This window comes from Phocoena sinus, chromosome 13 (assembly GCF_008692025.1).
Source record: "Phocoena sinus isolate mPhoSin1 chromosome 13, mPhoSin1.pri, whole genome shotgun sequence".
In the NCBI taxonomy this organism is placed as follows: domain Eukaryota; kingdom Metazoa; phylum Chordata; class Mammalia; order Artiodactyla; family Phocoenidae; genus Phocoena; species Phocoena sinus.
Window position 1 is genome coordinate 12,901,386 of NC_045775.1, and position 22,352 is coordinate 12,923,737.

The window sequence follows — 22,352 nt, forward strand, 5'->3', positions numbered from 1 at the left end:
CTAAAATTAGGAATAAGACTCGAAGCACAAAAACTTGCCCTAGAGAAACTTATATGAGAACAAAATTCAGTATTCACACACAGCAACAAGGAATAGGGAAAAGGACAAACCTTGGCTTGTGAAGACAAACCTTGATTGTGATGAGATCTGCCTTGTATAAAGATAAAAGAAAAATCCAACATGGGACTTATAATGATAATAAAAAGAAGGAAAGATGAGGACCCACGTAGAAAAAAAGTTAAAGGAATATCTTCATCAGACTCAAAGGAATAGGCATACTCCTAAAGATAACGTAATTCAGGATACAGGAAAAAACGTAAAGAACAAGTCAAACATTCTAAATAGTTATTAATTATTGAGTATTTCCTATGTATCAGTATATTGTTATTCATTACTGAGGAGTTCTATCAGAGCTGTTATAAATATATCACATGTATTAGCTCATTTAATCATCACAATGATCCCATGAGATATTATTATCCCCTTTTTAGATATAAAGACTTTCCCAAGATCATAAAGCTATTAAGAATTCAAAAAGGGCTTCCCTGGTGGCGCAGTGGTTGAGAATCTGCCTGCTAATGCAGGGGACACGGGTTCGAGCCCTGGTCTGGGAAGATCCCACATGCCGCGGAGCAACTAGGCCCGTGAGCCACAACTACTGAGCCTGCGCGTCTGGAGCCTGTGCTCCACAACAAGAGAGGCCGCGATAGTGAGAGGCCCGCGCACCGCGATGAAGAGTCGCCCCCGCTTGCCGCAACTGGAGAAAGCCCTCGCACAGAAACGAAGACCCAACACAGCCGAAAATAAATAAATAAGAATTAGAAATTCATTAAAAAAGTACATTAATATTAAAAAAAAAGAATTCAAAAAGACATGGCTATTATGAGCAGGTATAGAACTTTATTCATTCGTATACTCAAATAATATTTTATGGGTACTTACAAGGGGCAGGTACTATTCTAGGCACTTGGGATATATTAGTGGGGGGAGGAGAGAGAAACCTGTCTTCAAGGAGCTTGTATTCCAGCAAGATATAAATTATATAGTGTGTGAGAAGGTGATGAGTTCTGCGGGGGGAAAACCCAGAAATTAGAGCAGGATATTGAAGTTAGAAAGTACCTGGTGAGGGATCAAAATTAATGTATAGAGCTGAGTTTGAAATGGTTTTTAATGTGTCTGAGAACCTTGGCTTGTAATACGATAATTTAATCCAGTCATATTTATTTTGTGAAGTGATACGTCAGTCTTCCTTTTGTTATTGTATGCTTTTTGATTTTTATCTTTTCTTGATGCTTCCCTCTTTCCTTACTTTTTGCTAAGTAGCCCACTTTATTGTTATTTCTCTGCCAAGTGTTTTGAAAAGTATTACTCTACTAATGGCTACCTTTAAATTATGTATATCATTTACTTCCTCTATGTACAGAAACTAAGCTCCACAAGGCCAGTCTTATACATGTCTTCTTACGTATTCTATTACTGAGCCTGATACAGTAGCAGGAGTATCAAAATATTTTTGTTTTATGAATAAACAAGTTAATAGTAGGTAATAACTACATGATCATAATTCTGCTCTGGGGCCAAAGATAGACTCTGGAGGGAGAAACTAAAACTAGAAAGTGAATACAAAGAAAGGTGAAAAAATTGCTACAGAAGAGAAGGCCTCTATCCCAATCCTGACTAAGTGATCTTGAAAAACGTACCCATCCTCTTTGCACTTCTGGTTTTTTTTCACTTTAAAAATAGGGAGAGTGGATTTGAACAGTGGTTCGTTACCTTTTTGTGAGTCATAGATCCTCTTGAGAAATCAATAAACACTAGCAATGTTCTCCACAAAAGCTTTATATACATATGTCATGAAACATAAGTTGACATATTTTATAAGATTATGAAAAGCCTTTAATGTGAACATTGTTTTTTTATTATTTTTTATTTTTTGCCGTACGCGGACCTCTCACTGTGTGGCCTTTCCCGTTGCGGAGCACAGGCTCCGGATGTGCAGGCTCAGCGGCCACAGCTCACGGGCCCAGCCGCTCTGCGGCATGTGGGATCTTCCCGGACCGGGGCACGAACCCGTGTCCCCTGCATCGGCAGGTGGACTCTCAACCACTGCACCACCAGGGAAGCCCCGAACATTGTTTTTTTTAATGTGAATATGAGACACTAAAGAAATATTTTATAACATTTAAAGGTAGATACACACATTAGATACATACACACAAAACCCTCTCCATATTTTATAATAAAGAAAGCCCAAAACTCCTAAGCTGGAAGGAAGCATTTATCCAAAGAAAGAAACAGAAGATTTATAGATGTGAAATGTTTTGAAGTATTAGAGTCCAATACCTTCTGCTAAGTTCTCGTCACATATTTATTGCAGATAGGGATGAAGTTGTTTAAGCTTAGCTTTTCTTGACAAACCAATTCTGATTGGTCGACTGCATGTCTTAAGAGGTAGTAGTCTTGAAATTCCATATGAAAAGTTACCACCTAAAAGTATAAGACAATAAAAGTACATAAGGGAGTAAAACTCAGTCATAGTTTCTATGCTTAAAAATTTTTACTAACTTCTAATCATGATACTAGCAACATTTACTGAGTCACTGAGCTAAGTGCTTTGAATGCATTACTTAACTTACTCCAATCTCCATTTTTTAAAAGTGGAAAACTCAGCACAAAAAATTTAAGTAACTTGCCAAACATACAATAAAATAGCAGCTAAATAAAATCAGCATTCCAGTCAGGAAATCTGACCTAACAACAACAACAAAAACTATATAGGTTTTAAAGTTAACTTGATGTAGTGGTTGTAAAGACCATGTTGTTTTTCTATTAGAAGTTACTAGACTATACTGTTAATAATTACATTTGGCTTCTAATAGAGATTATTATCAATAATAGAGCACAAATGTATTTCATCTGTCATGTATCAATGGAGGGCTCTAATTTTGAAGTTTTTATTTAACATCACACTAACATTTTCTAAAAAGTTCAAACCATTTCATGGAGGTATATATGTTACTAAATCAGTTAACCAAACAAGCAGAATCAATTACTCTTGATAATGAGTACCTCTCATTAACAAAATACCTCTTACTTTGAGTACTTTTTAAAAAATAAACAGTAGGGTACATATGTAAAGCTAAAGATGTATCAAGCTTTAATGAATTAGTGTGACCTTAACATAACAGCACATTATGCTAAAAACAGTGTAATCAACCTAACGTTAAATATGATAAAAGGTAAACAGCATGATTTCTATTAAGCTGAATCAAATAGAATCTGTGTGTATCTATGTAAACAATAATGAAATACAATACAAAATTTAGCTATATGTAAATAGAGAGAAAACACAAAAATAGCTATAAATCAGTTTATGATATTCAACATTAAAATTATAAAGTTAATTATAAAAATAAGAGGAAGAATGTATTGCTAGATTTTTTCATTTTTTTAAATGAAAAAGGATGGTCTAAAATAAAATTGTTGGATCATGAGTGATACACTAGATTTGGTTATAAATTAGGTAATTTCAGCAATTATGCTAAGTGTACACCTTTATTATGAAATTATTGTTTCAGAAAAAAGCTATGATTAGTCTACTTGATTACTTTTTCAAAGTATAGCTTTCCTCTTTCACATTCTAATACAATAGATACTTCTGGTAATTTTGCAATGGATGGGAAATGGGAAATCACTGAACCAATTTGTATCAATAGCAGGTCTTTTGCAAAGCACATGACCTTAAACAGTCATTAAATTGTGGCTATAAGAATATGCTTCTTTGTCTCCTTGGATTTCCTACCTTTTTTAAAAATAAATAATGATCCCTTTTATTATTGCTATATACTAGATTAACTTACTGCTTTGTATTGTGTAACAATTCTAAACATCCAAGCATAATACCAGAAATTGCTCATTTTAGAAATCAATGTTAAAGAAAAAAGTCATGAAGGTTGTTAGTGGTCTTTTGGAAATAATGCCAAGTCAGTTGTTTTCTAAATCCTTGTAACTCAAAGTTCCAGCTCAAATCAAAGTCTAGCAGCATCTCCATTTGCTAGGACCTTGATAGAAATGCAGAATCTTAGAGCCTACTACACAACAAAATCAGAATCATTTAATAAAACACCCAGGTGATTCATATGTCAGATGAAATAAAAACTCACTTGAGAGCTGTGAGTTTCAGTTTTATTTGGGGACTTACTGTGGACCATAACCCAAGATACAGCCTCTCAGATAGCTCTGAAGAGGTAAGGGAGGAGGTCAGCATATATGTGATTTTGGAGAAGGGGTACCTGCAATCACACACACATCTTGGTAGAAGGTTACTGCTAGTCAGGAGGAACAGATATCTTAATTATTTTAGTGTTTTTCTAAGTATGGGAAGATGCCAGAAATTGGATTCATACAATTTTCCCCTGAAAATATCTATCTGAAGGCCTGTTCTGCCAGTTTTTCCAGAGCACAGAATGTCTCATTCCTGATCTCTTCCCTGAACTCCTTTCAGGGTGTGCTACAGGTCAGCAAATGCAGTGGCTAATGACTCAATCCTTGTAGAATCGGTGACTAGTGACATTCTTTGGCTGACATATATCCACATTAAAATTAGAGAAGTAGGGCTTCCCTGGTGGCGCAGTGGCTGAGAGTCCGCCTGCCGATGCAGGGGACACGGGTTCGTGCCCCGGTCCAGGAGGATCCCACATGCCGCGGAGCGGCTGGGCCCGTGAGCCATGGCCGCTGAGCCTGCGCGTCTGGAGCCTGTGCTCCGCAACGGGAGACGCCGCAACAGTGAGAGGCCCACGTAACGCTAAAAAAATATAAAAAATAATAAAATTAGAGAAGTATTGGTGCTAAATGGTATATGAAGCACCTGGCACACTGGCTAGCTGGCATTTAACACGCTCAAAGTACTTGCCTTCTCCATACCACAAAGAGAGAAGAGAGAGACAAGGGGAGATAGGATACCCTGGAGATATTAGTAGTAAAAATTTTCATTGGAGGCATCATGATGACAAGTGGGTAGGTATCAATAACATTTCTGTACAATCAGAAGTTTTCCAATACCTTTAAAATCACCCTACATAAGCAGGCACCCACTCTCCCTAGGCAGTTATCCCCACTTCACAGTATCTCCCAACTTTTCCCTTAACACTACGGGTTTTAACAAGCCTCAGGAAGATCATTCCATTTTTATGCACTTTGAAAGTGGATTCAAAACAACGATCCTAACATAGTATTAAATAACTGTGGCTGACCTCACACATTATTTTTCATATTTTATAACAAGGAGGAACTTTTCCTTGTGAAGGCACAATAGACTATCATGGGTTCAGATATTTCCAACAAGTGTAACATTTCTTTCCCAATTTAGGCACACACTTTAATCTGCCTCAAATATCCTTTTTATTACCACAATTAACATCAGGATGACAATACGGGTTTGTGCTCCCTAATCTTCCTTTATTCTATCACAGAATATGTTCCTAAACCCAATTTCTTCCTTTCTTCCTGTCCTAGAAGAAACAAACCCTATCCTTTTCAGGCCAATTCCACCATCCCACTTTTAGTCTTAAAGAGTATTGTTCCTTTAATTATTTCCTTTATTCGTGGGAGAAGAGATTTCCCATGGGCTTTTGATCTTCCAAGGACTTGGATTAATTTTTAAGAGTATTTCATTGTAAGCTAAGAAAAGAGGAAATTATGCAATTCTGAAGTGTCTGAATAAAAGTACCAGGGACAGCAATTCTACTGATGAGAAGCCAGGAGAAATGCTTTGAGAAATGATGCATGACTGAAGATATTTTGGTAAATATACTTCACCTACACGATTATTATTTCTAGATCCAGTCTTATTGTAGAATACCAGCAATTTCTGACCAAATGGAAACGTAGTTATTCAGAAGATAATTCCCTAATTTTAATCCAACTCTTACCTCACCCCCATTGGTACTGCAAGTTAGAACAGGTGTTAGACTTAGTGTGTCTCATTCTGATATTAAACACCTCTTAGGCAAAGGATAAGGTTAGCTGCTTAACTTTTCTTCAGTTTGATTTTCTATAGTAAGCACAAGTTTAAACACCATAGTCCTAAATCATGTTAATATATGTAAATGATGCTAATTTCTTTCAAAATCACTACATAAAATGTACATGTAAAGAGCCTCATAATCTTTCAAGAATAGAAAACAATGATAATAAACGTATAATTTGGAGTAACATCAACATAAATCCAACTTAGATAAATGCCTTTTTCATTTTTGCTAATTAATGTTACATACATTCGATGTGTATATTAGGTATATATATATATGTATATGTATATATACATATATATATATAAAACACCTATTTTATCATAGTTATTGCAATGCATCACTGCAAATATTTAAACAGTTTTAGAGTGCATTTTCTAATTACATTCTAAATGATATTTTAATTTTAGCTAATTTTTAACTATAGGAATTTGCATCAGTAAATTATTAATGTTTACCAAAGTATTAAATCATGTATTTATTTGTTAACACCCTAAGTATATTTTCCTCATGCTAAAAGTACAAAAATGCAATAATCATCTTAGAAAGTATTATAGAAAATAACTAAAAATCTTACCTCCCTTCAGTAAATAATTAAATTTTTCTTCCTTAAGTTCATCAGAGAAAAAAGCTGGTCTTTCAGGTGAAGGTTTTTCACAATCTAAAAATAAAGATCAATGTGTTATAGCAAAAAGTAACTTTTATATAAAATATTAATACTATAAAAAAATTACTTTTTCAGGAATATTTCCTCCCATTGGCTCCTAATATTTAGATAAGTAAAACAGGACAAAGCTCTTTTTAAAAATTTCATCACTTGTTCCCATCAACTTCAGTATGTTATTTAATGTTTGAACAACCCTTTATAGAAAAATAATAATGCATCAATAAACATTGTCTTATACCTTATCTTCTTTTTTGCCAAAATTATATATTTGGCCTACAAAGAAAAAAAAAGCAGCATTTTCTTTTAACTCAGAAAGTATATTTTAAAACTAATTTCATACCTTCCTTAGAAGGAGAGTAGAGTAATTCTTCCTCTGATGTTCTTAGACAGCAATATTCATTAGGAACTTCCTGTTCTCCATTTTTGGGTACTTTTTTCCATTTAAATAAACTTTGGTGTTTTTCATGCGTATTAGGCCCTGCTATCGTATCACAGAGCAAAGAAGATGAACGTATTTTGTTTTCTGTACCCATTTTCAAACCTTTTTTAATCTCCGTTTTTACCTCCACAACATCATTATTTTCTACAAAGTAATTTTCTTGCCCATTGTTGGTTTCCACAGTGCCTAGAATTTCATTTTCCATACTAATTTCATGAAACATATGGAGTTCTTCAAGTACTAAATCAAATTTACTCTTCATCTCAAAATCGTTTACTGTTGTCAGAGCGTCTCTTGATAAACACTTGGCAGATAAGTCCTGAAAACATTCATTGTTCCCAACACTCAAATGAGTTTCAAACTGAAGATTAAAACATTCTGAAGAGTCATTCTTTGGATGAAAATGCTTTGAATTAGCTAACTCACTTTCTTGAAAAATATTCTCAGATTCATTTCTGTCAGCTACATTATTTCGATTAACATATTTAGTTTCTTCCACACTTACTTTCTTATTCATTAATGAAACTGGTTGCACAAAAAATATGCCTTCCGTTGAATAAAAACTCTTTTTCTCTTCCTTTTCTATCTTAATATCTTCATGAACTTGGCAACTGTTTGTTAAACTTTGTGCTGTGACTTTTACTTCCTCCTTCAAAATTAAGTCACATTTTTTTTCTTCAATTTCACTTATCAAGTCCCCAAAATTTAGCACCGGAGTTATAGTTGTCAGATTGGTTTGTTCATTGTGTTTTTTGTCTTGGCTTGCCTGTATAGCCTGTTGCCTAATACTGAAGAAATCTTCAAATATGCATTTAAAATTAAATCTGTTGATCTTATTATGCTTTTGTTTTCCTTCAGAATACAAATCTTGGTTCTGCATATTTATTTCATAAGTTTTTTTATTAATATATTTCTGGATCTGTATAAATTGAGGACAAGACTTAACATGTGTTTTAACAGTTTTAGGACTACAGTGAACCCAGTTTCCCACACTCATGAGCCGTTCAGGACAACTCTTATTCTTGTAACTAATTTCTTTTGTCAAAAAAATTTCATCGATGTCATCAAAGTCCATTAAAAGGGGAATTTTTTCATATGTTTCAAAAATTGGAAAGTGTATGTTTTTAATTGTCATACTGGAGGAACTGATAAGTTTTTTCACTGTTATGTTTTTTGGATAATTCAAATATATTACCCATTTGAAAATGCATCTCTCTTCTAATTTAGAATCATTTTCAATTATTGTTAAAGAGTCAAAGTTATTGAGCAAAGATGTTATGTTGGTTTTCAATATAATATTTAGAAGGTCTAAAACACTGGTTTGTAAATATATGCTTAAAATGTCATTATTTCTATTGACATTCATATTCCTAGTTATTAGATTTTGAACATCAATTTGATTTTTACACTTCAAAATTCCATACCAGGTTAAGATATTACTATCTTTTTGATTTCCTGAAATACTTTTAAGGAAATAAAAAATTCCTGTAATGAAATTTTCAAAAATACTGCTTAAATGAAAGTCTTTTTGTGTAGTATAACATCTCAACTGTAGCATATTATCGTTTTCTCCTTTACCTTTGAACCAAAAAATTTTTATTGAAGCTTTTTGACTACCCAGTGTTTCTATCATGAGAGGCTTTGATTTTTCTTCGTGTGTTTTCATGACTTCTGTATTGTGATAATTTTCTTTGCTTAAAAGATCTGTTTCTAATAATTGTTGCAAATTCAATATTTCTCCAGTTGTTTTCATATTTTCACATTTAGTTTTGTAACTATCCATAATCCAACAATTTTTCCTATTTTTTCTCAAAATATGTCTAATGTTACAGTCCCAGATTTTCGATTTTTCTGATCTGGTAGATATGTAGCTGTCCAGGCATGTTTCTGCCTCTTCCCAATTTGCATTTTCTAGTTTTATAGTGAAATTCTTTGCAGAGTCTATTGCACCAGACTTGATACTACAGTGATTATAGTAGTGTAAACTGATCAAGTCTTTTTTTCTCACACAAACACTTTGGTTGCTGAGTGACTGGTGGTTACTTCCATAACATTCAGAAAAAATATTTTCTGCATCCACAACTTTTTTATCATCCTGTAACTTTTGCTTCTTAACATCAGGTCTATTTTGGGACCAGTGAATGTTTGTGAAATCCCTCACATATGCCTCATTTTTGTCATTTTTCTTCATTATTTCCTTTAAATAGACAGAAGACATTTTGCTATTTAAATCAGTTGGAAACTCAGGGATACTTATCGTGCCGCTATCTCTGAAATAGCTGGGTTCGGCAATTTCCATGCTGGGCTGGGTTTGAGATTTTGATATTTTTAGTGTAGATGCTGAAATGCTATTTTCTTTTTTATTTGATGGCATAACGCTGTCAGCTTTACATCTGTTCTTAATATCATGAAACGCTGATTTGGTTTCCTTGTAAAAGGTAACATCTAAAAATGAATTTTCTGTCTGTTTTGTGCAATTATTGTCTTTCTGGCTATTGTCTCTCCCCCGGGGTAAATATCGTTTTCCATCACCGTTTTTAATTGCCTGTCCATCATGTATAGAGGCGTTGGGCAGCTGACCAGCCTCTGTTCCAGATCTATCACTGCAATGCACACCGAAGGACTCTCTGTCATACAGCCCTGGTTCACAAGACGTTCTAGAAGCCTTCAAACCAGAATCAAAACTTTGTGAGGGGAGAGACCGCAAACAACTCTTCATCTCAAATCCGCTATTTTGGCATACCAGGTTACACATCTGCTTCTCACCGACAGATTTCTTCACACGCGAGTCTGTGGAGTTATCAAAAATCTCCTTGGCTGAAACCAGAAGCGCCTTGAAGGGTCTGGCCGACGACTCCCAGGCTTTTTCCACCTCAGACAAGCGAGGCACCAAAGGCAGCCTCCAGCCCGCCTCAGAAACACCACCGGCCTCCTCAAGACGGGGCCGCTTACTACGGGGTGGTGGGGAATCAGGGTCGTCAGGAGGCGGTAAGGGGGAAGCAGGCTCCCCGAGCTCCACAACCTGCAGCGCGCGCTGCGTGAACGACATGACAGCGAACTGAGGGAATCTGTCAGAGGCTCCGGCCAGACTCGGGTCTCTCAGCAGGCGCAAAGTGGCTCCGCCCCACCGCGCCCCCTAGCCCCACCCCCCGAGCCCGCCTCGGTCACGCCCCTGACACGCCCCTTGAGGCCTGGCCTCGGCCCTAGCCTCAGGGCTAGCCCACCTCGACCACGCCCCACCCCGCCCCCGTGGCCCAAGCCTAGGCCACGCCCCCAGCCGCCGCACTCCCGCGAGTCCCAGGTAGTCTCTCCCTCAAAGCACCTAGCGCCTGGGACTGTTACTTTGTCTATTTTTAGCGCCCTTTGCTATTGCCAGGGTTGTAGCCGATTGAAACTTTTTCTTCCCTCTGGTAGAATTAATGAGAAAAGTCAGAATCTCTTTTTTTTTTAAATCTGTGAACGGAAACAGCTTTATTTTTTTAATTCTAAAACTCTGTGTTTTCCTCAGAAGCGACTTCTCCACAGTTTCTCCCGAGCGTCTTGTCCAGTAAAACCATGCAGTTCTGTAAACACCAAACCAAATCTCTCTGTGTGCGGATAAGCTTTCCAAAATGCTCTTAATAACCCCAGTGGCATTGAAAATCAGGTTTCCACTTCACTCATGAAGTGTGTTTTGGGAAAGGACGGCACTGGTACTTAACGATCTGAATATTTGAGGAAAAAACGTGTGTAGAAACTATTATCCAGATAAATTATTAATCTTCATTTTAAGACTGTAGAAAAAAAAAGCTTTCATATGCGCTGTGGAGTTTTCTTTCCCAATATTGTGAATGCCACTACTTAAAGATAAAAATCATATGTTTCAGCTATTCTGTTCAGTATAAGCGTGAATAATCATACATATGTGTGTTCTGTGTCACACATAATAAATTTTGTAAATGTTGTTTTTCTTTTTCCTCTGCTTTGAGAACAATTTATTATCTTCAGTCAATCCTGATTTTTGTGAATGTTGTACTTCTAAAGAAGAAAATGATTTTCAAAATGTTTATTAAGAAACTTGCAATTACTGCTCAGTAATCAAAAACATCAGTCCCCTTGATGATTGTTTCAAAGTTGATAAGTTGTATGTTCCCTGGTTAAAAAAAAAAAAATTATAAGGACTGCAATAATGTGCAGCAGGAATCCTAATTTCATAACCCATAGGCATATAAATGGCAAAATATGACTGGCATAATACTTTAGGTAATAAACTGTTCATCACCCTCCTGTCTTGTAAATACTTAGATATGCTGTGATTCCAATTCTAGGCATTACTTTGGCTGTGAATTCTTCCAGAGAAATGTTTACTTAAATTTGTTGAAAGCCTTAAAGTATAAGCACTTCATCAATGCTGTAAATAAGAATGTGGCAGTGGCTCAGATTACACCTCAGGGAGTTCTCAAAGTGCTGCTTCTATATATCTTTAGTTCCACTGTTTTTTTATCCCAGATTTTCCTCAGTTCTACATTCCATTCAAATGCACTCTGTTCTACGCTTTAATCAGCCTCCAGACTGACTTGCATAGCCAAGGTGGATATAACTGGTACATTAACATAACATTAGAAATAAGCTTTCTATCTGTATAGGAAATGCCATAGCTTTGTGATTCTAGATTGATCTTTAACTTGGTGTTTATTTCTCATCTTGCTAGTTTTCCCCAGAACACACTATTTTTTAAATCTCTATCACACCATTATTTTAAAATTATGCGTTGTTTAAGGACTAGAATTCAAATAAACCCAGAAGTTTTCAGTTTAATTCAACAATTGTTTGAGAACTATGTCTAAGATGCTCTTAAGTGTACAGAAATGTATGGTTTTGTTTTTGTTTTGTTTTTTTCTGAAGAAACACAGCAATGAAGACAGGAAAAGAAGTCTTTTCTTGCACTTACTTATTTCAACATTACATTAATGACCACTGTCACTTTAATCAATGCCTATTGAAACTACTACGTGTGTTTTTCCTTTATTTTTAAAATGCTACCTTGCAAATAGTTATGAGAAATGCAAAAAATTGTATCTTCAACTCATCTTAATCAAAATATAAATGAGACGTTCAAATCTTCCCTACTCTTCAAGGCCCATTTCAAATGTCACATTTTTCTATAGCACTTTACCTGCCCTTCCTTAGAAAACTCCTACCTCCTTAAAAAACAGTAAACTGAGCTTTAAGGCCAGCACCTGTCATTCCTTTCAGCTTGGTGTCCTATTATAGTTCAGCTCTGAAGGAATGAAAGAATGAGATAAACCTCATACTTAAAATATGACCAAAGCTCCTTAGAGTTAAATCAGAAATTCACTCAGTACCACGGGATGCCTGAAGTCCAGTATCCTTAGCACGGTATGGCAGATCCTCACAACTAGATCCCACCTTAACTTTTTTGGCTTCATCTTTTTTTACAATTTGCCCTGTGCTGCCTACACGAGACTGTTGGTTATTTTCTTGTCTTTTCATGCATGTTCTCAATGCCCTCCTCTTTCCCCACCTGACAAATTCCTATTCAGCCTAAAAGGGTTCTACCCAAAATCTACCTCCACTGTGAAAGCTCTACCTCATCCCTGCTCTATCCAAACCGCAGGCAAGATTATTTGTATCCTCATCTGTGTTCCTGTAGAACTGGATTTTCAACTATACTATAACACTTACAACATTGTATTGAGCTGTTTACATCCCCTCTACCAGACTCTGTGTTAATAGGGCAAAGATCTATTCATTTTTACATCCCCAGTGCCTCAGTTAACTTCAGTTAATGAGGAAAAATGTAATTATAGTACTGTTACTATACCTTTACCAATCCAAATGGATTTTGTGGTGTCTTAAGTGTGTTTTAAGCTTCTTGTTTTGATTGTATGTTAAAATGGAGACTTGCTTGAGATCATACCAACATAGAGCCAAAGATTGACTTTAAATATTACCAGTATTAATGTCATTTAAATTTCATGGTAAGAGCAGATATTCAACAGGACAGTTTTTCTCTTTTATGTCTTTTAATAAAGCATGTAAATGATGAATAAATACACTCAACCTAAAACTTTATTTCAGACTGACAAGATAATCAAATATATTTTAAACACTTAATAAGAACAACTAACACAAATATTTAAACCAGCGCTTCCCTGGTGGCACAGTGGTTAAGAATCTGCCTGCCAATGCGGGGGACACGGGTTCGAGCCCTGTCCGGGAAGATCTCACATGCTACAAAGCAACTAAGCCTGTGCACCACAACTATTGATCCTGTGCTCTAGAGCCCATGCCCCGCAACAAGAGAAGCCACTGCAAAGAGAAGCCCGCGCACGGCAACGAAGAGTAGCCCTGGCTTGCAGGAACTAGAGAAAGCCCACGCGCGGCAACAAAGATCCAGCACAACCAAAAATAAATAAAAATAAAAATAAAAAATTTATTAAAACATATTTAAACAAAATACAGGGTTAAAGAGGAAAATATCACTTACTAAAAATATTTAAAATAAATATGGCTATAAATAACACCAAGAGCATTTTTTATCAAGTCACTAAGAAGTTCTAGTTGGAAAAATATTTCAGAAAACCATGGTGCTCTGTATATCCACATACGCAATTAACCTTTCAGCAGAGCAGCAACTGTAACTTAATAAAATGGTCTTAAATGAGACAATGTATAAGCAAATACTTTAAGCTTTAAATCACCTCCTTATTGTCAATTTTCATTAATGACATCATTATCTACCCACTCTCCTAAACTAGAGACTCTTAGTGTTATCCTTAATTTTTTCTCTCTTTTACAGTCCTTCCCCATCACCCAACCCCTATGTAGACATTCATCAAATATTGTTAATTCTGTATCAAATATAACCCAGGAATTAACCTTCTATTCTTTATCCATAATGTTTCAGCTTTAGTTCAGGCCCTCATCATCTCCTGCTGAGAATAGTAAAAAGAATGATCTTTTTACTAGTCTCCCCTCCATTTCTACCCACCACTACCATGAGACTTTTCTTCTTAAAATATTAATCACTTTGTTACATGTTTCCTGACTTAAGAACTTCTCTTGACTCTTTGATACATACAGAATAAAATACAAGCTCTTTAATTCAACATGCAAAGTTCTTCATAGTTCATCTCCAAACTGTTTTTTCAGCTTCTGTATACTTCCACAACACAACTAGCTTTCCTGCAGCTCTAAGCTTCTCACCATTGTCAAATATATAAAGCCCTTTCACAATTCCAGGTCTTGGGCCTATGCTGGTTCATTTGCCTAAAGTGTAATGTCAGGCCTTACTTAAATCTTAAGTCCTTCCAGTTTACAGCCATGTAGTATGTTTAGACATCCACAGTTTCATCTGCTCCCCTTTCTTTAGTTCTAAATATTATTTCATTAACGTACTATTATATTTTTTGCACATTTAGCTATTCAAAAATAATCATTTACCTGAGCCCTTACTGTTGGAAAACCAGGGCGGCGGGGGCGGCTGGAAACGTTCAACTATTTCCAACACTCATCCGATGGTCTAATAAATTTCAGCATCAATTAAAAGATTCTTTGCTGCTGAAATAAAAGCAAGAGTCTGTATTATTTTGGAATTCATGTAACTGTAAATAACACCTCTCTTAGAAATTAATTGTGAATTCTTTTCAATTAAACTTTCACAAGAATCTTTTCAAAATTCTGAGATAGCAAAATGTCTATCATTTTTATCATACAAACTTGTAATTACTTAGATTGCTTTCTCCTTTTGTATAGTTTTTCTGCTGAGATTAGTCACTTTGCTTTGGTTGGTTGCATAATAAATATTTAGCTGGACATGGCAAATTCATAGAACTACAATTTACTTCAAATTTTGAAGGAATTACATACATTTACATTAAATACAAAATACATTTAACATAAAAACTATGCTAAACATAATTTTTTATCCTGAAAGCAAAATAGAATAATATTTAGGTGAGTAGATTCTGGAGTCAAATTGTCTATGTTTGAAGCTATGGTCCACTTCTTCCTAGCTGTGTAATGTGAGCAAATTACTTAACCCTTCTGAGACACAGATTCCTATAAAGGGGAATTATAAAGTAGAAACTACCTCATAGGCTGTTGTGTGATCTAAATGAAATGCACCACGTAAGGCATTTAGAGGAGAGTTGGCTGTGTACATAGATATTCATTAAACATTTCTTAAGTTATGATAGTTATTATTGACATCGCACTGGCAAGGTTAGACTGGCTCCTACAGCTTAATGAGTTGAACACCAGTATCTCTTCCCAACCCCAAATGTCAGTCATTTTCTGTGGGTAGCTTGGAGTAGGCCACGATGGAAGTATTTCTATTTAAATTGCTAAAATCAGCAAACACTACAAATTAGGGAGTTTTTTTTTTTTCTTTCTAGAAAGCCAGTTGTTAAACAGTTACAAGCACAGTATTGAATCAAACTCTGTTTCACAGTACTTTAGAAACATTACTGTATAAATCAATTCTCACTACAGAATTGTAGCCTTAGCAATCCAGGCAGTTTTTTCTTTCTTGTCTGGCTAAGGTCAAAGAGAGGAAATTTGACAGACTCTATATTGGTGCCAAGACACAGTGTGAAAACTTTATTACAACAAAACAAAACAAACAAACAAAAAAACGATGTTAATTTGTTTTCACCTCATTTGATCCTTTTTCATGAGTGAAGAGCCCCCAAATTTGCCAAATACAAAAAAGTAACTGTACTTTTCAATATTTTAAGTTTGCTTATGGCTCTGTGATTTCAGAATGGCAACAGGTTCAGTTCAGAGGAAAATAATGGATCGAAAGAATCCTTCTTCTCTCATTATTTACGGCAGAGTGTAGCCACTGCTTACTGTCAATCAATAATCATTGACAGCTAAATAATAACAGTTTTCAAAGTACCTTAAGTAAATGCTCTCATCTGATGATTTAATTACTCTTTGACTTGCTGAATGAATGAATACTATCTGCAAGAAAGTATGCCTCGTACTGAAGTAAACGCTATGACATAGAAAATGTCATCTTTGTCTCTAAAACATGCATTCTGGCCAGAAATATGCATATTAAAAGATAAATACGCATAAAAAACTAACACTACATGGCCCATTATGTAGCCTAGTTAATCAGGTCATTCACAGCTTTGTGCTAGTCTGTCTTCTAGCCTGATCTCCAGCAACTTCTCTCCCTTCTCCCATGCCTCTCCCACTCTATCTCACCAAACTGCTTACAGTTCCCCAGATACTCATGTTTTCTTTCCGTTGTTCAGTTTTTAAGACATTTATTGATTATCTGTTATGCACCAGGCACTGTGTTGGCTATTAGATATTCAAAATTGACAGTCTTTTTTCAAGAAATTTACAGGATAGTAGGCGAAACAGACATATAGAGCTTATTACAATATAATAGGATAAGTACTACAGCAGAGGAATATCCAAGCACTGAAGAAAGAGGACCAAACCTAGTCTGGAAGCTTAGGGAAGGTGCTCAGGAAGAAATGGTCCCCAAAAGCTTATTCTTGAAGGATACATTCATTCATTCCATTCCTATGAGCTGTAATTTTTTATAAAACTCCCCTTCTTCTCCATACTACTCAATTTTTATCCATATCCCCACCATTTCAGACTTCTATTGTAATACTTATAAAATTACATAATGGTTGGTTGTGTATATACAATCTACTCCACTAAATTATTAGCTCCTTGACACTTAGAACAGTTACCTTGTTGAACTTTGTGTTTCCAGTGTATAGCATGGGACCTACCATACAATAGATAATAATATTTTTCTAATTATTGTGTTCAATAGATACCAAGTGAGTGATATATCAAATAAGCAGGATTAAGAAATAGATACTATAAGGAATTCAGTGAAGGAGGAAATGAGTTCTAGATAGAAAGGCAAGAGGCTTTACAGAGGGAAGAATTGAACTGGGCCTAGAAAAACAGAATTTAGACGGCCTAGATTCTGTTTCAACTAGAAAATAAGAAATGACCTAAGGTCCAAAAAAATAGAGCTCTGCTTTCTCAGAGATTAAGGAAGTATAGAAATAGCTCTAGCATTGGACTGAGATATAGAAGTAAAGATGAACTAATTAGGAAAGTCATTAACCCAAGAGGTCTGGCTACAGGAAGAGCTACCCAGTCAGGATATAAAACAACTAGGATCTAGAAGAAACTGAGTGATATTTTTAAAAACCAAATCTAAATACAGTCTATAATACAGTAACGTACCTATTATGAATGCAATATATGCCCCAGTATTTCTCCATTTGTAATGAATCAGTTGAGCACGTTCTTCATAACTGAGTTCAGCATGTTCTATTCATTAGTGGATCTTATAAGAGGAGAATTAATTATATAAAAACGTGACCAAGGCCATGACTCCCTTGAGCAGTTTTTTGAAGGAGTCTTGAAAAAGAGAGCCAAGAATCACAGCAAGTGGGGAGGAAATGTGAGCTTAGGACATGGGGAGAGGCAGTTAGTCGCCCATGGCAGTATGTTGTCACACAATTCTATTAAAGAGCAACCTTCCTCATTTTTAAAAGTTTCTCATAGATAACTATACCCTATGAGGAACAAAGTAGGGCAAGAATACATGTTTAGTTTTGTAATGTTATCTGACGCACATACATTATATACATAATACAGTAAGTCCCCTACCTACAAACAAGTCCTGTTTCGACGGTGCTTTCGTAAGTCCAATTTGTTCGTGAGTTCAACAAAGTTAGCCTAGGTACCCAACTCACACAGTCAGCTATAGAGTACTGTACTGGAATAGGTTTATAATACTTTTCACACAAATCATACATAAAAAAACAAACTTTTCACACAAATCATACATAAAAAAACAAACACAAAAACAAACACAAAAAATAACATTTTTAATCTTTACAGTACAGTACCTTGAAAAGTACAGTAGTACACCACTGTACGAGAGCTGGTGCTTCTTAGCAGTACCAGCTATATCACTGCTGCTTTTATGCTTACTTCCGGACATCCTGGGCTTGATATAAAGATACTGTCTTACTGTACTCTGTGCAGTACTATACAGGAAAGTACACAAAAGCACAACAACTTGTAGAGGATGCACGCATGTGACGATGTACGCCAGACACGTGAGCTAACTTACGTGATTAGACATGCGAACGCACATTGGTATCTTTGAAAGCTCGTGACTTGAAGGTTCACATGTAGGGGACTGACTGTATTTGTTTTACATGGTACTTAATTATGAATAGAAAGGAAAGTCGCAAAATGTCACTTGTTTTACAACTTTGCCTGAGGCCAGTCGTGCTGATCACCCACTTACTACAGTTATATATCAGCTTCCAAAAGCTAAGCCCATGATTTCTGGAGACCACTCAGAGGGACTCTAGAGGTGACTCTCTTAAAAGTTATGTAGTTCAGATCTTGGACAATAACCTGGAAAAACATAGATACAGGATATGGGCTACTGGTTACAGTAACAATGCCACCTTTTCAGAAAATAGAGAAACAGGGCAGGGGCTGGGCTTGGTACATAATAGTCAGCTAAGCAAAGACACAACCACAGTAATCATGATTGGGTTGATCCTTTTTTTATATGTGAAAAACTAAAAGGTGAGAAGGAGAAGCTGAAGCAGAAGCAGTGTGACCATATATTTCCAAGCTCTAATCAGGAAAAAATATGTATGTGTGCTCTCCAATACAAAAATAATATAATGAATCAAAGGACTGTAAATAGAAATTTAGTTTAATATGATCTATGACCATCCATGTTTTGTAACAATTTAATGTTCAGTAATAATGTACAAAAAGGCACAGAGGTTTTCTTTGGTTTTAGCTTATAAAATCTCTGCTGGGTGAAAACAAACACAAAAAAACCTTATTTCAATTCAAACAGTATTTAGTACAGAATATGTGCTCAGCACTGCACTGAATGCCATCCTCTTCTTGTAGTCATGAATACTTAAATATATATGTGTCTCCCTGTTGAATCGCCTTCTACTTCCACAGCAATGTAACAGCTGCACCATCTTCTCCACTTTTTACTCTCCAAACTCCTCTCTCCTAATAATAATTTTTTCAAAAAAGATAATATTTTAACTTCTGCATGCCACTGAAGAAAAGACCTCTTCCATTGGATTTGATCTATAAACTAATTGTCTCAAACCATAATTACGTATCCATGAAGTATTGATACAAGGTCAAACTTTGTCAGGAAACTCAAAATAGAAAGAGACTCTTGTCAGTTTAAACTCCAAAAGGAATAGCTCAAGGGTCTGCAGGATAGTTTGGTACTGGGGGCTGACAAATAGAAGACTAGAAACAGAACTGTGACATCATTCACCACTAACCCTTCCTGCAGCCCCGTCCTTTAGTACAGACCTACAACAAGAGCATTAGGGTTTGCATATAGTCAAAACTGCATTAACTGTGCTGCTCGGAAGTGTGCCTTTACTTTGCCAGAGATTCAGTAGAATTACAAAATGATTTTTGGCTTTATTAATTTTAAAAAAAGTATTCGAACTCTGGCAAGAAAATAACATCAAATTTCAGGCTTTTTGGTGTTTTTGTTATTTTCTATTGCTTTTTAAGAATGATCACTATAAATTTAAATCAACTTCAACTGAAATCATAGTAAGAACTTTAAGATGGAGAGTAATGTCCAGAAATCTATTGAGAGGCAATATAGAGAGTAGTTAAGAACATAGGATTATAGACTCTCTACCCCAGAAGTCCTCCTCATGCTTCAGTCCTCTACTTCTTTACCTGGGAAGTTTGTTCATTTTGTGATAATCCATTGTGTTGTACATTTATGAATGATATTTTTCTGTATGTATGTCTTATTTCTATTTTTTTAAAAAAAGAAAGGGGCTTCCCTGGTGGTGCAATGGTTGAGAGACTGCCTGCCGATGCAGGGGACACGGGTTCGTGCCCCGGTCCGGGAAGATCCCACGTGCCGTGGAGCGGCTGGGCCCGTGAGCCATGGCTGCTGAGCCTGCGCGTCTGGAGCCTGGGCTCCGCAACAGGAGAGGCCACAACAGTGAGAGGCCCGCGTAACGCAAAAAGAAAAAACAAGAAAGAAAGAAAAAAGTGTTGATTCTGGAAGTAAACTGCCTAGATTTGAATCCTGGTGCCATAACTTACTATCTGTTTGACCTTGGGGTAAACTCCTTAACCCTCTTTTCCTCAATTTCTTCAACTGTAAGATGAGAATATTAGTACCTGCCCCTTGTGGTGGTTGTAGGACTTTATGATTCTATATGTGTAGGATTTTATATTCTATATGTAAAACACATAGAACAGTGCCTTACACATGACAAATTCTATATAAGCATTATAGTTATTAACAGTAACCCATTCACTTCTTTAACCATTCTAGAATAAGAATCCTTAGATAATCCTTTAAAAAATCATTTAAGAGGATTTCCCAACTTCTAGATTTTCATTGATTTGTCAAATTGCTCATTTTTTCCCCTTTGTTTCACAGAGAGCTCCGTGGGAAATAATTCTTTTTCATTTTCTCTCTAGATTTAATATAAAAGGAAAAGAGACTAAAATATATACCATTGGATATTTCCATATATCTTCACTGATATATAGCTATCACTCTGTTTTTCAAATACACTATTAAGTCTGCTTTTTAAAGTGTCTATAACATGTTTGTTTATTAATCCTCATTTAAGAATAATTAGCTTAGCACTTTTGTGACTATATCCTGATTTTCTCTTCATCAATTGTTATCATTTAGAGTTTTTTTTAATGGTTTTCCTAAATACAGCCAAATAAGACCCTCATTCCTAAGGACTCAAAGGTATTTACTCTGGACAAGTAAACTCAAGGACATACCTAAGGACTCAAAGGTATTTACTCTGGGAACCAGTTTTTACTCAATGGAACAGACATTAAATACTGAGTATCTATTATATATTCAATATTGTGCCAGGTGTCATACAAAGAAGTTATGATACAGAGACAAGGCATTAATAATAAAAAAATTTAATAACAATATAAAGGTTTAAAATTTTTTATATGTAATTATAAATAGATTATATAAATAATATATACTGTGGTTTAAAAGAATTGAGTTATTAAGGATTAGAATGGGTATAAGGCATCATAGAGAATATTTATGATTTGGATATAAACAGAATAGTAAAATATATTCCAGATGAGAACAAGAGCATGAACAAAGGCATAAATAAAAGTGTAAGATATAATTGAGCAATAGTGAGTAAACAGGTGTTTTTGAGAGAGAGTGGTTTTGTGAGGGGGTAAAAGAAGATAGGAAAGAGACTTGAGGTCAGGGTGTTCAGAACCTTGAATGCCAGTCTTAAAAGAAAGTGTGAACTTCATGCTATAGGAAAGACTATATTTGTGGGTTTGCTTCAGGAGAAAGAGGTATTTAAAATAGGCTTTCAGAAAAATTCACCTAATGGCTGCACTTAGGATGAATTAGAGACAAGTGGGAGAGAATGCTGTCCCTAGCAGAAATTAGTTAAGAGGCTATTGCCATACAACTAGAAATATTAAGGATCTGTATTTGAGTATCAACCATAGGAATGAGAAGGAAAAAAATGGGAATGATATTTTTTTAAAAATATGATTAGAATTTCATTACTTTTGTGCTGTTGTGGAGGTAAAGAGTCAGCAATGAGTCCAAAGTTTCAAGTTTAGATGATTAGGAAAATAGAGACACCATTAGAAGAAGAGAGAAGGGGGAGAGGCTGTAACTTGTTTGACGATATATCACAAGGGTAAAGGCTAGGAGTTTGGTTTAAGTATATTGCATTGAAGAAATTGCTAAATGTTATTGCACTAGACTTCTAGTTGGAAAAAGAAATGGAGCTCAACAGCAGCAAAGAGCAGAAACTAGGAGGGTTTTGGTTTCATTTAGGGGCCTTCATTTGCTGGAGTTGAAGATTAAAAATTCTGGCAATCTTCCTTTTAGGTGACTCATCTAGAGTGTTAGAGCAGGTTTGACAGATTAAATCTGGAGTGGACATGTTTCCCATCCCACCCCGGTCCTTTTTACTGGAAGGGGAAGGGCCTGGTTCAGTCCACTAATAAACAGAGTTAAAAGCTACTGAGTGGAATCAACATCTGAAGGAAAACCAGAACTTCTTTTAAAAAATCTGAATTTCATTGTAATAGTCATGAACAGGTTCATCAGATATTTTGTGTGGGAGCCACTGTTTTGTTCCAATCAACAGGCATTGGAAAAGCCCTAGGA

The 22,352-nt window shown here is 35.6% G+C and overlaps 1 protein-coding gene across 1 annotated transcript; it reads right to left on the bottom strand.

The window, feature by feature from the left end:
* Nucleotides 1-2,329: 2,329 nt before the first annotated feature.
* RAD51AP2 (RAD51 associated protein 2) lies at nucleotides 2,330-10,184 on the bottom strand. The gene is given in 3 exon segments (XM_032652223.1): nucleotides 2,330-2,487; nucleotides 6,607-6,690; nucleotides 7,037-10,184. Coding segments are annotated over 3 exon segments (3,390 nt in total).
* Between the last annotated feature and the right edge of the window lie 12,168 nt (nucleotides 10,185-22,352).